Here is a 13,857-nt window from a genome sequence, read left to right as displayed (position 1 = left end):
TTTATGATATGCTTCCTCTTTCAGAAACCAACCCAGCAAGCTTTGTATAAACATTGTCAGTTCTGTCTCCACACAATTAATATTAGGTTCCTCGAATTGGAAGATATTGTTGGTGTTAACAAACCTTTACAAAATGAACTGGAAAAATAAATTTCAGTCCATGGATTTCCAAAGTGTTCTTGGAGCCTTCAAAGTCGAGGATGCTTGGTCTCATTTTGACTGGCGAAGTAACCGTTCAGATTACGATGCTGCAGCAGAATCTTGTTGAGTCAGTGGAAGCAAAAGGTATGTTGTGCTCCACTCTATGTCCAGCAAAAAGAATCTCCACTTTTGTCACCAGATCTTCAGTGTGCAACTGCGACTCTTTAACAGGGAAGAAACATTTGATGGAGGAGCTGCTTTTGACTGCCTTTGCCATTTGTTGATGTTGAGTCCTCGCCGCATGTCTCTTGATGTCATTGACTCCACCATGACTGATCCTGAACGAGTGTGTGCACATGCTACAAACTGCTATTGACGGGTCTCCTTCCTTTGGTCTTGTGAAAGGATACCGAGACATTAAATCTTTTCTGACAATAGTTTGAGTGGGCCTTTTATGGATGGAGTCATCTTCGCATTCATGCAGCATGGGCTATCGTCTCCATCAATGTCATCATCACACGACTTCATTGTGCCTTTAGACTGAAAACAGAATTGAATAATCATTAATGATAAGGAGATTCCACGTAAGATAACTTCAAAAAAAGTTCAAACTCTGTGATTGTGGTGACACGATGTTCAGAGGAAAGTTTGCCTAGTAGGCTTTAGGGTGTCCACAAATTACCCTTCCAAATTCAAACCACAATAAAACATTAATGAAATGGGATACTACGATGTGGTTTGATGCACATGAAAGAACATTTATAAAAGTTTTTTTTTTCGTTTCCAGGTGTCGCTTGTGATGACAGGTCACATTTTCTGTGTGATGTCACATTTTCTGCAAATGACATCCCGACCAGAAGACGCAGTTGCCTGGTTTATGGAGGTCAAATTATGATAAATGCCATATGATTATTTTGACAAAACTGTGAGAAATGTTCTTTCACATGCCTCAAATCACATCGTTGTATCCCATTTCATTTTTAGCTCGCCTGTTCGAAGAACAGAGAGCTATAGCGATACCCCCGGCGTGAGCGTCAGCGTCAGCGTGAAAATGTTAAAGTTTTTGGTGCAAGTTATTTAAAAGCTTGCCATTCATTTAATATGTGTACTAGGATGCTGATATTTGGCATGGAGGTTCCTTTGGGTTATACTATTGATGTAGTGAAGTTGAAATAAAAAAAAATTCAATTTTTTTTTTTAATTTTTGACCTGTTTTGAACTTAACTTTTTTGTAGCACATCAACGTTAAAGTTTTTGGTGCAAGTTATTTAGAAGCTTGCCATTCACTTAATATGTGTATTAGGATGCTGATGTTTGGCCTGCAGGTTCCTTTGGGGTATATTATTGATGTAGTGAAGTTGAAATAAAAAAATTATTTCAATTTTTAAAAATTTTTGACCTGTTTTGAACTTAACTTTTTTTGTAGCACATCAACGTTAAAGTTTTTGGTGCAAGTTATTTAGAAGCTTGCCATTCACTTAATATGTGTATTAGGATGCTGATATTTGGCATGGAGGTTCCTTTGGGGTATATTATTGATGTAGTGAAGTTGAAATGAAAAAATAATTTCTTTTTTTTTTTAATTTTTGACCTGTTTTGAACTTAACTTTTTTGCAGCACATCAACGTGAAAGTTTCTTCCTTTCTAATGTTTTTATCTACACACTATTTTTTACTGATTACAAATACATATATTGCTTTAAAATTATTTGGATCAGACTTCACCGCAATGCTTTATAAAAAAATATTATTAGACTGGTCTTTTAAAAACGATAAATGTATAAACAGGCGAGCATTGGGTGGCTTTGACACCAACTCTGGTTATTTTTATGGTTTGAAATTGGAACGATAATTTGTGGACACACTGTATATGAATGAGACAATCCAAATCAAATCGTACCATTTTAAAATACTTGAAAGTACCAATAAATATCACGAAAAAGTAGAAGAGCAAATTGGTAAGTACATACCAATTGATTTGTGGTGATGGCAATATGATAGCCATGATTGGAAGGGAAGTGATACTGCGTGCGGAATCCTGGAGGGTGGTGACGTGGCCTTCAGTTGGGTAAAGCTCTTGATGACAGACAGCCAAAAGACTGGAACGGTACCTTACATATCGGCTTGAGGTCGTCGTTACAGGTATATTGGTCTGTGTGTCAGTCCTTGCAAGTGAAATGGAAGCGAAACATTGCGGTTTTTAAATTTTTATAATTGATCGTACTTTCCATTCAATACGGGCTTTGATGATACAAAAACGGGTATGTGGGTTTTCAGTTTTCAGAAACGGGTTTGTACTCTTCCATTATTTGTCTTTGTTTGAACATTTGGCCTTTGTTTTAACCTTCCAGTGGATTTCGTGTTAATTATGGATAAAGAATAAATAAAGTTCAAGGGTGACATGAACTAGTAGTTTTGGCAAGCATTGACCAACGGCAGATCATTGGATTTACTTTTTCAAACATGTTTCAAATAAGTGTTTATCGGAGATTGAAAAGCAAACACTTCCTGAACATGTATTGTGATAATGAGTTTGTTTAGAAATGTTTCTTAAAATTGAGTTTGAGTGTGATGTTTTATTTTAGATTTTATTGTGGCTGTGAAGATGGAGTCCGAGTTTCTGGACCAGTCCTCCTCGCTCGATAAAGGTTTGAGCAACAACAACAATATTCATGTTGTAGTTAGTTTTTAGTTAGTCTTTAATATAAAATGGGACTGCTATGTTTGTTCGTTTTGCAAACTGAAGTTTCTGGTCGATCTCAATCAAACGACAGTCATAATTTCTTTACTAGTTCACTTTTGAGCGGTGTATTGGTTTGGTGCGATGTTATTGCTGATTATTCTTGTGATTCGATATTAAATGAATCGTTTATTATTTATTTCTGTGTTGGTGAGACAAGATGTTTGTTGTAAAAGTTGGATAGAGAAAAAAAAGTGGCAAGTATTAATATTGTAGTCAGATTTACCACCCATCGAGAGAAGTTCTGGCTGATTACGTATATAGAACGATCTCATGCGATGGTGTTGAGCAGTTTCTAATTCTTTCAAAATATAAAACCATCTCACATCAACGAGTGGTTTGCGAGGGAGACGGATTTTTGGGAATGTTCGTGAGTTGCATGCGGCAAAACCGGAGCTGAGCAGAGAGAAGAGCCAGTCACCTTTTGCATTGCTATGTACATGAGAGTAGAATCGAGTGGAGTCAAACTTTCCAACCTGTTGAAAAACATCAGGGGAGTCATAGTAGCAAATGGAGAGATATGATATGCCAAATACATGTAGGCGAGCACTTATTTTCATCTTTCTTAGCTATTTTAAGCATTTTAATGATTTTATTGCCGTGGTTACAACATGACACTACCCCCCCCCTCGCCTGCCCCCCCCATCCCCAATGCAAAAAGAGAGAACCTTACATGAGTTTGTTGAACCAGTCAACTGGTGGATGGGCCACCATCTTTTGTAGAGCACACTTGTTTGTTGTAAGAACGAAGTAGATTTCTTGGCTTGGTTAAGTAATGACTAGAATATTTGACGTGTCGCTTCGCTGACGGAAATACCAATCTTTACTGTGATGACTAATCAATAGGGCAAGAAGAAAAAGGATTCCTTGGAGTGCAGGGATAACCAGCGTCACAAGTTGATCTTTGCAGTTTTTCCACGTGTGCCCAACCACCCATGAAAAAAAATAGTAATAACAATTTTTTTTAGATCCTCGTTGAGGATCTCTAAGTCTTACTCACGTTGTTGTTCTTGTGGACTTTTTTGTTTCACAGCCTACAGTTTTCATCTAAACTTCCTGAAACTTGGCGTATATATGTACAAATACCCTGCGCAGACACAAACCATCTCCGATTTTGAAAATTCCTCCCAGAAGAAAAGTTATGACGTCAAAATATCTCCGCTAATGGAAATCGCCTAAAAAATTATCTCCGAAACTCGGCAAGCTTTTTGAATTCTGTTTGTGGGAATCGAACAGGGCATTAGCAGAGATGAATTACCACACATATGATACATCACCATGACGTCGTATCAATTTTTATGACGTCATTCCCATTTTTTGACATTTTTTGTTTGACAACCCAGAGTTTTCATCGGATCTTCGTGAAACTCGCCATGTATATGCAGAAAGCCCATGCGCAGGCAGTAACCATCTCCGATTTTGGAAATTCTTCCTAGAAAAAAAGTTGACGTCATAATATCGCCGCTAATGGAAATCGCCTATACCATTATCTCCGAAACTAGGCAAGCTGTTTGAATTTTGTTTGCGGGAATCGAGCCGGGCATTAGCACAGATAATTTATCGCAGACCTGATACATCACAATGACGTCATATTCGTTTTTATGACGTCATCATTAAGAGGACGAGGATCTTAGCTCATTCGAGCTTGTTTCATCACTAACTTTCCTGAGAGTTCTCTTAATCCACCGTATTTCGATTTATTGAAATCTGTTAATCCGTTCTCAAGTTATAACATGACAAACAGACAGACAGACAGACATGGCTCCTTTTTAGAATATAGATTTAGATTGTTGAAAATGCATAATAAGGTTCTGTTTTTGTCTCAGGTAGATAAATCTTTACTGTGACAAGAACATGGAGAGGGTACCTTGCAGCAGTAATGTCCCTCTGTCATTTCTCCGAATATTCCGAATGATACAAAAACCGTTCTTTGGCATTAGAATGAGGAGCAGTAAGCACTATTTTCACAACCTTCGCAAGTTTGGTGAGCGTTACCTCCCATTGCTGTCCTGGTTCATACGCACATGCCTTCTCCTGACTGACCTACCCTGTGCGGTCTTGTGGGAAGTGTATCTTGCATCCCCAAGCAAGTGAAAATGACTACTTCTACCATTTGTTGTAATCAGGCTGCGACAGTTTGCAAAACTAAAAAACAAATACAATGAATGTGGGTGGCCCATTCAGCACCTCGTATCAGTGGCCCATCCAGTGCCTTGTATCCATTGGCAAAAGGCACAATGTAAATGCAATTATTGATTATTATTATCATTATTATTATGAATGAACAATTTGCAAACAGATGAGGGGGTGATGTGTGCAAAATCCGGTTGAAACCTGCAAAATTTGAGTGGGTGTTGGAGGGCCTGCACAGTGCCGTGTCGGTGTGTTTGTGTATCAGCGCTACACACACACACACAAATGGTATTTTGGGATAATATTTCAAAAAAACAAAAATGATTCAAACTCATTTTTAGGTTGTAATGATTGAATCGAGTGTTGAAGAGTATCTGCTCTGAATCTGGTCGGTCATCCATTCTGACTGGCTGAGTCATACAAAATATTTTTAAAACGGTACATGCAGCTTCACAGCTCGAAGCTCAACATTTAGAGGTTAAAGTACAACCGAGACAAGTGTCATAAGGGGAACATGGTGCCAGTTGCAGCAATTTCCCCTCGGTCCCCTAATGTGTTTGAAGTCCAGACATATTTATGATAGGGTTGTTTAATGTTCGTCTTTCATCCCGCTGAAGCCGAAGGTTGCACATGTTGTGACCTCATGTAAGAATGTGGCGAGATCACCTTGCCGCTTGAATTTCTCCAGGCAAGGCATCTGTCCTCATCCTTCACATAGGCATCCCTAATCTTTCAGACAGGCAGGCTGTGGCCTCTTCCCTCTCTTCAGACCTTGATAAAATCACAAGCTGGTTAAACATTTGGAATATGTCTGACCGATCTGCTTTTGCAATCTGTGTTCTTTGCCCCGGAGAAGGTGGAGAAGGTTCTTTCAACTCTCGACTCTGATTCTGCAACTGGACCGGATGACATCAGTTCACGTGTCCTAAAAACCTGATCTGCTGCTCTTGCACATCCTCTCTCTGTTCTTTTCACCCTGTCATTTGTGCGAGGTCATCTTCCATCTGCTTGGAAATACATCACTGCACTACATAAACTAGAAAGACATTCAAAAGAGCACATACCTTCATCAGGCTTCGGTGGCTTCGGTAAAAAGGTGCAAAAACTGATCCCCTTAATGACAGACCTATCAGCTTCCTTCCTTTTCAAACAACCTCATCTCAGATTATTATCAATTTGGTTTCAGACCAGGTCACTCCACCATGCACATGCTGCTTCTACTCACCCAACAATGGATTGAGGCCCGAAATGTCAGATGTGAGATCAGGGCATTCTCTCTGGACAAATATTGTGCTTTTGATACAGCTTGGCATCTTGTCTTCCTCTCTAAACTCTCTGCCTATAGCATCTAAGGCCAACTCCACCCATGGCTAGCTGACTTCCTCTACTCTCGTAGCCAACGTGTGACACTCAAGAGAATCCTTTCATCTCCTCTACTTGTCAAGGCTGGAGTGCCCCAAGGCAGTGTTCTGGGCCTAGTCCTATTCCTGATCTTCATCAATGATCACTCTGACTCTCTAGAATATCCTCTTTATCGATTTGCTGTTAACTCCATCCTCTGCCGTGACATCCCACATCCTTAAGACAAGAAGGCTGGAGCCTCTTCCCTCTCTTTAGACCTTGATAAAATCACAAGCTGGTTAAACACTTGGAATATGCCTTTCAATCCAAACAAATCTCACACTCTCACTATCTCTCGCCAAAAAGACTGTCCAGCAAACCCTCCTATCTACTTTCTTCACAATCCTCTTGATTGAGTTCAGTCATTCAAACTCCTAGGTCTCACTATCAGCCATGACCTTTCTTGGACAAACCACATCTCAAAGTTGGCCTCCAAAGCCAGCTGTTGACTGGGCATCCTCCATCATATAAAGTCCTTCTTTGACACACCTGAACTCATATCCCCCTTGTTACGTGCCACCTTCAAAACCTCGAAATGAGTGTTTCTTGAGAATTTTTATTGCCTGCCACGCTACCCTTTGGAACAATCACTTTAAACTTTTCAATCGATTGACAACCAACTAGGTGAGAACCAGCGACGTACAACAGAAGGAACTTTATACTTGAAATTTATTTAAAACCCACTGTTAAAATTCACTGCTATCTATCAGTAAGAATGCAATCACAATTCAATCACAATTCATCAGTAACTGTAAACCTCCTCACAGGAAAGCACAAGTCACGGTCAATGCTTAATCAAATAAAAGTTACACACACATATTTCAATACAGTTTCAAATACTTCAACAATTCTTTACAATTCCAACTACTCTCTTGACAAAGGTAACTTTACATTCACATGTTAGTGCACCCCCTTTTACCAGGATTCGTGCGGTGAACCAACATTTACTTAAGGTCTTGCAGTGTCCAAGCGTGCAATTAAACCTCTTGCCGTGTCAAACAAGTGTGCAGATCTCTGAACCTTTTGCCGTGTAGATGATGCGAATATGAAAATGAATGGTCGTGCAGAAACGAACCTTGCAGATTAGCGGTGAGCTGTGTGTGTAGAGCATGTGAGCCCCGCAGAGATGGTCCTGCAGTATGGATCTCACAACGTCTCTCGCTGAACCGCGAGAAGGCGCGAGGTGGAGGGAGGGACGACCTTGGCTCGTGCTGTGTCGGCCCTTCGTGAGCACAACCGATCGGCTAGCAGGAGTGAAGCCATACACCAGGTCAGTGGTCACCATGTGCTCAGTGCAAAAGCTCACAAGACTGTAGCTGCCTGTCTCCCACTGTGCCCAGCACTCCGCCGTTCCAAAGCTCCATACGCTGCTAGAGCTAGATCTCCGGGTCACCTCCATGATCACCACCGAGTCGCATCGGCTTCTCCTTACTTCTCCTTGCCTTCTCCCGATCGCTCCTCGCCTCACCTTTTTATGGCAAAATCGCAAGGTCAATCTCGCAGCAAGTCGACACTCTGTCTAAATCCAAAGATTGACCACAGCTTAACCATTCGTTGAGAGCATCGGTCTTCACAACAAAACTTTCACCCAATTCGTTCACTCCGTGTAATGCCTCTGTTGACCAAAGCATTCAACCTCAACACCGGTCATCTTCAAAGCTATGTTGACCATCCGTCTCGATGTCTATTGCCCATGATGCATACTGATGTCTATGCACAAATCCTGTGTCCCACTTTAAATTTCATTTAATTAATTCACCGAAACTCGAGTTGCCTTTTGTCCCCAGGTCAGGTCAGGTATGGGAGCATGTGCCAGAACAGCGCGTCGCTGCGTCCACTTTCCGCCGGTACTCCAGGGGCCTCCGTCTGGCCATCCCCCAGGCAGATGCCAGGCCCATCCCCATCTCCTTGAGATGATGGTCAACCTGCTGCAACCACGAGGCACGTGGTCGGCCCACTGGCCTCCTCCACTCATGAGACTCCCTCGCTGAGAGAATCTGGTGAGCAGGATCAGCGTCAGGAAAACGAGCCACATGTCCATACAGCCACAACTGACGCTCACGGACTATGCAGGTAATAAATCTCATCCGAGTCTCTCAGCAACCGCTCGTTGGACACAAAATCCGACCAGCGATAGCCAAGGATTCTCCGAAGAGACCTGGTACCAAAGGAATTAAGTCTCCGTCTCAGATCCTTGGTCAGAGTCCAAGTTTCGCATCCATAGAGCAAGACTGGAAGTACCAAGGACCTGAAGACTCGGACTTTCGTCCTCCCGCACAGGTACCGGCAGCACCACACCCCATGATCCAGTGAATCCATGACTCCCCAGGCCCGACCCAGACGTCTATTGACCTCTGACTCGCAGCCAGCAGAGACATGAATATCACTGCCAAGGTAAGTGAATCTCTCCACGACCTCAACTTCCTCACCACAAACACACAGACAGGACAGCAGCATCCAAGATGCCACCGAAAGCCTGGATCTTAGTTTTGACCCAAGAAACCCGTAATCCCAGTGGCTCCGACTCCTCATTCAGCACCTCGAGGGCCCCCAAAAGGATGTCTAAAGTCTCCGCAAAGATGACTGCATCATCTGCAAAATCAAGGTCCGAGATCTTGACATTCCCATATGATGCACCGCAACTTGATCTCTCCGACATCCTCCCTAAAATCCAGTCCATACAAGTGCTGAAAAGTGTGGGGGCCAGTACACACCCCTGACGAACTCCAGTAACAACTGGAAATAAGTCAGAGGTGGTACCACCACACTTCACGGCACTCTCAGTACCAGAGTAGAGTTCAGACATCAGATCAATCAGTTTTGGTGGCACCCCACAAAGACCAAGAATCCTCCAGAGGACATCCCGATTCACTGAATCGAACGCTTTACAGAGATCAACATAGGCTGCAAGCAGCCCCTGCCGAAACTCTCGTCTGCGTTCGGTGAGGACACGAAGGGCAAGGATACGGTCAATCGTTGACCTCTTTGGTGTAAAGCCTGACTGCTCTGGACGCTGGTGCTCAAGCAGATGGTGGCGAACCCTATCAAGAATTATCCGAGCAAAGACCTTGCCCGGCACTGAGAGCAGCGTCACCCCTCGGTAGTTGTTGCAGTCTTGGCGATCACCCTTCCCTTTCCAGAGAGGGACAACAAGGCCCCTCTTCCAGTCAGTTGGGATGATGCCTGTGTTCCAGGCAGAGCACAAAACTGCATGCAACGACACGAGTGCAGCATTTCCACCAGCCTTGAGAAGTTCAGCATGGATGCCACAGATCCCTGGAGCTTTGCCCCGTTTCAACTGGTTCACTGCAGCCTGTGTTTCCACAAGCGAAGGTGGACCACAGTTGATTCGAGGGTCAGCAACAGGGATTGTAACACCCTTGACGTCCAACTCGACAGCTGGGGGATCAGCCTGGTACAACCGCTCAAAGTACCCAGCCCAGCGGGCCTTCACTTCAGACTCCTCTGTCAAGAGCCTACCACTCTCTGCTCGAACTGCAGTGCTCCGAGGGATGGGCTTGGATGAACGAATTTTGTCCCCGAATTATCAGAATCATGTATTTTAACACAAAACTTAACATTTCCAATTGTATAGAATTTATATAGGATCTACTAATTCATAACACCTTACAAGTCCTTCATCCGCAGCTTGGTGGAGTATCACTCACTCACCTGCCTTACATCTTGACTCTGTGGAAACCACGGCCTTCAAGATTGTTGGAATCTCCCACGATGAAGCTGAGTCTATGGGTCTATCACTTTTCTTTTGCAGACAGGTCGATCGTCTCTGTCTTCTACCACTTACTTTCTGGTCTTGGATCATCTGCTCTTTCCATACTTTACCAGCGCCCCCCCCCCCTGTGCCCCTCTCCCACTAGGGTTCTGAAGGGCACACATGATCCACCATCAACCCCCTTCTTGTGAAACGACCTAAATCCAGGATCACTCCTCACCTTCACTCATTCATTCCTCTTTTTTTCTCAACTGTGGAATCAACTTCCACATTCTTCAATCTAATTCTTCCCGCCAGGTCTTCAAGACAGCTGTTCACCAACATCTCAGATCGTCCCCAATCCAAAAGCATGATCTTTTCTCCCCTTGTTAACGCCTACCCAAATCCTTCCTCCTTCCAAATTTCCAGTTTACCCTCCTGAGTGTTCCTTCTGTATCCATTTTATCCACCCATGCATCCTTCCTGCCCCTCATTCCTCCACACACCCATTGTTTGGCCAAGTCTGCCTCTGTGTTGGTGTTTCCTATGTGGGAGCAGTTTCTTGCTACCTCAAGACAGAAAAACGTAAGTTCATATACAAGACGTTTATTCAATAAAATACAAGACACTTCTGTGCACAGAAGGAAGACCTCAACTCCCAATGATATTGTGAGCCGAAGACTTAAAACTACATATAATATTAAGTGTATATATAGTTTTTACCAAGATATCAGATGGACCTTTGTGGACTTCAAATTTGCTACATAAAGTGGGTTTGGTTTGTTTACAGCCTCAGGAAGGGATGTGGGGAGGGGGAGAATAGGAGAGAGTCATGTTTTGCCCTACTGACTAAGATGGTCACCGGATAGATAAAGTTTTCCAAGGTTGTTTACGACTAAATCAGAGAAATGTGTGTATTCTGCTGTTTACTTAGCTCTCTCAGCATATATATTTATTAAATTATTTCTAAAAGTACTAAACTAAGTTAATCTTGCCTTTTTACATTGTTATCGCGCGGCGACATCGCACTGTTATATAATTGGCTATTCTGTCTTGTGTCTTCCGTCACGTCTTCTGTCACACTTATGGCCGCGTACGTCCCTTTGATCTGAGGGCTATAAATATAAATTTGTCCAAGTCACAATTCTTCCCATCATGCATGCTAATTCACCGTGTCTACCTTTAAATTTTATAACTGCAAAATCGTTTCATCATTCTTAACCTCGACTTTTACTGTCCCCAGCTGCGCGATATCGAAGTATTCGCTTCTTGTTATAAATTCCATTTAATAATTCAGTTTCCACACCTTCCTTCTCTCAACTGTTCCTTTTGTTCTGTTATGTCCTGATCTGTTCAGTGTACTTGTCCTAGCTGTTCCACGAGCCTCGACTATGTGTACACAAAAACCAAAAGACCCCGGAGGTCAGTGCAAGCTGGTGTGGCTGGAGTAGCGTCCGATTATGAGCACCCCACTGGCATGCAAACTCCCATGCAGCCGAAAACAGGTTGGTGGTGGTCACATGGTCCTCCAACATGGCCACTTTATGTTTCATCAAGGCTTCATTTCCAACTGGCTGCCCATGTGTCAAGGACCTACCAGGATATTAAGAGAAAGCCAGCAATGTATCTGGCAATCTCTGAAGACAGAGAAGGTCCTCGCAAAACAGCCCGAGGGGAGGCTTCCGACACTTTTGCCCGGGGTGGTGGAAAATACACTCCTGGCATTGGATACATCGCCCCTGAGCTGACACGTGGCAGGTGTGCAGACAGTAAGAACAATGGTCCGGACGAGCCGTTAGGCACGATGTTCCAATCGTATATCTATACAGTGCCAAAGATTTCAGCCTTCTTTGGTTTATTTTTGAGGATGTTTTTTCTTTTCAGATTCGATTGTGAAAGTGAAGGTGGAATCTGAGTTTGAAGATGATTCAATATGTCAAGAGAAAGGTGTGAACCACATCAACATTCTGTTTGTAACAGTTACAGACAGTTATGTGTGCATGTACGTTGTTCAGCAGGTTGTAATAATTGCAGTTATAGTGTTAAGATAAATAAGTCCACTTACGGAGTGGGTGAGGGGTGTTATTAATTTCACAACACAATGAAATGTGCCTAGCTATTCTGCATGAGCGAGAACACCAAATTGTCATTACCCTGCGCTCGCGAAGCGAAAAGCAAGGTTAGGCATTCGGTTGCGTACGTGTGTCGTACCGTACGTGTCTGCATTTTCAAAACTCATTTTCTTGGCAACTGTTGGTCCGATTAACACGAAATTTTACCATAGGAGTGCCTCCGCCTGCAGAATTTTTTCATACTTTTGACGTCATAGGTCACATGGTACGGACGCCATCTTGGAAAAAAGTTACACCTCTATATCTCCCAAACCGCTTGATGGAAAAATTTGAAGCATGGCTCATTGTCAAGTACTCCCAATGGTGAATAAGATATATTGATGATGTAATTTGTGCCTTCATTATGATGTCATAATTCGACAAGTACAACTCTTGATCTGATCAGTATGAAAAAAAAAATTTCCTCTGCGACTGTTCGTCCAATGGAGACAAAATTTTCAGAATATGACTGGCTCCTCCTGTATAATTTTTTTTTTAATGATAATTATGATGTCATCGGTCACGTGGTATGGACGCCATCTTGGAAAAACTTTGCACCTCTATATCTCTGAAACCACTCCATGGAAAAAAAAATTGAGACCTGGCTCATTGTCAACTACTCCCCATGGGGAATAAGATATGTTAATGATGATGTCATTGGTGCCTTTGTTAAGACATCATAATTCGATAAGTACACTTATCCGATCATTATGAATTTGTTTTTTCTCAGCAACTGTCGGTCTGGATACGAAATTTTCACCGTAGGAGCCTCCTCCTGTAGAATATTTTAATGATAATCATAATGTTATAGGTCATGTGGTACAGGAGCCATCTTGGAAAAATGAAAAAAAACGTTGCACCTCTATATCTCCAAAACCATGACTGCACAGGGTAAGTATTCTATGATTACCATCTAGTTTCATCATGTACTTCCTCTTTTTTTCAGCCCACCCTGCCCTTTCAGAGTCACAAGTTGTTTTTTTTTTCTTTCCATTAACCCCTTCCTTTGTTGACCTCTTTAGATAAGTAGGAAAATGTCTGTTCCAGACCCCGTATTGTCTCCCCACTACGTATAACGATTGTTTTGGTTTATATTTGCTTCTTTATTCCTTCCTTTATTGGATGAATGGTTGTCACATGGTTTGCAGCTGAAATTCAAGTCGTGAAGTTGGAAACTTTTCAGAACAACCTTCTTCAGACTTCCCAGGATGCTTTGAACAATGATGTTGTGAAGCAGGAACTGTGTGATTCTCCACCCACAGAGCCAAGCAAAGCTGTTCAGTTGCTTGAAGGTAACCCGAGTTCTCTATGCATGACTTTGGAAATGACTTTTTAATTTTTATTCCTCATATACGAGCTAACACACAGGATGTATAACAAGGGGAGCAGGAGACAAGAGGGAAGCACAAAACAGTGGGGAATAGACACATGGAGATCTGTGGAAGGGAGAAGGAAGGGGCGGGTAGGGTACACGCTACACGGGGTAAACAAGATGGACACAACAGGGACTTTCATGAAGGAAAGCGGAATGGATTTGGGGTGGATTAACGGGGGTAGAAAAGATCATGGTTTTGGATGGGGGAAGATAAGAGATGGTGGTAAAGAGCTATTTTGAACACA

At 42.6% G+C, this 13,857-nt stretch overlaps 2 protein-coding genes across 5 annotated transcripts in view; both read left to right on the top strand.

Annotated features, from left to right (window-relative positions):
• PTDSS1 (phosphatidylserine synthase 1) overlaps positions 1 to 13,857 on the top strand; it is a 163,610-nt gene that overhangs the window by 78,783 nt on the left and 70,970 nt on the right. The window lies entirely within an intron of this gene.
• LOC147009285 (uncharacterized) overlaps positions 1 to 13,857 on the top strand; it is a 36,237-nt gene that overhangs the window by 6,035 nt on the left and 16,345 nt on the right. For all 3 annotated transcript variants that reach the window (XM_085862170.1, XM_085862167.1, XM_085862168.1), the window contains exons 2-4: positions 2,726 to 2,788; positions 12,011 to 12,073; positions 13,386 to 13,529. In XM_085862170.1, the coding sequence (XP_085718296.1) occupies positions 2,726 to 2,788; positions 12,011 to 12,073; positions 13,386 to 13,529 (270 nt within the window). The remainder of the gene's footprint in view (positions 1 to 2,725; positions 2,789 to 12,010; positions 12,074 to 13,385; positions 13,530 to 13,857) is intronic.

This window comes from Eptatretus burgeri, chromosome 17 (genome assembly GCF_056783735.1).
Source record: "Eptatretus burgeri isolate ZD-2024b chromosome 17, Ebu_testis_v1, whole genome shotgun sequence".
NCBI classification, from domain to species: domain Eukaryota; kingdom Metazoa; phylum Chordata; class Myxini; order Myxiniformes; family Myxinidae; genus Eptatretus; species Eptatretus burgeri.
The sequence above is the reverse complement of the archived record's forward strand: the minus strand, read 5'-3'. Positions and strand labels throughout refer to the sequence as shown.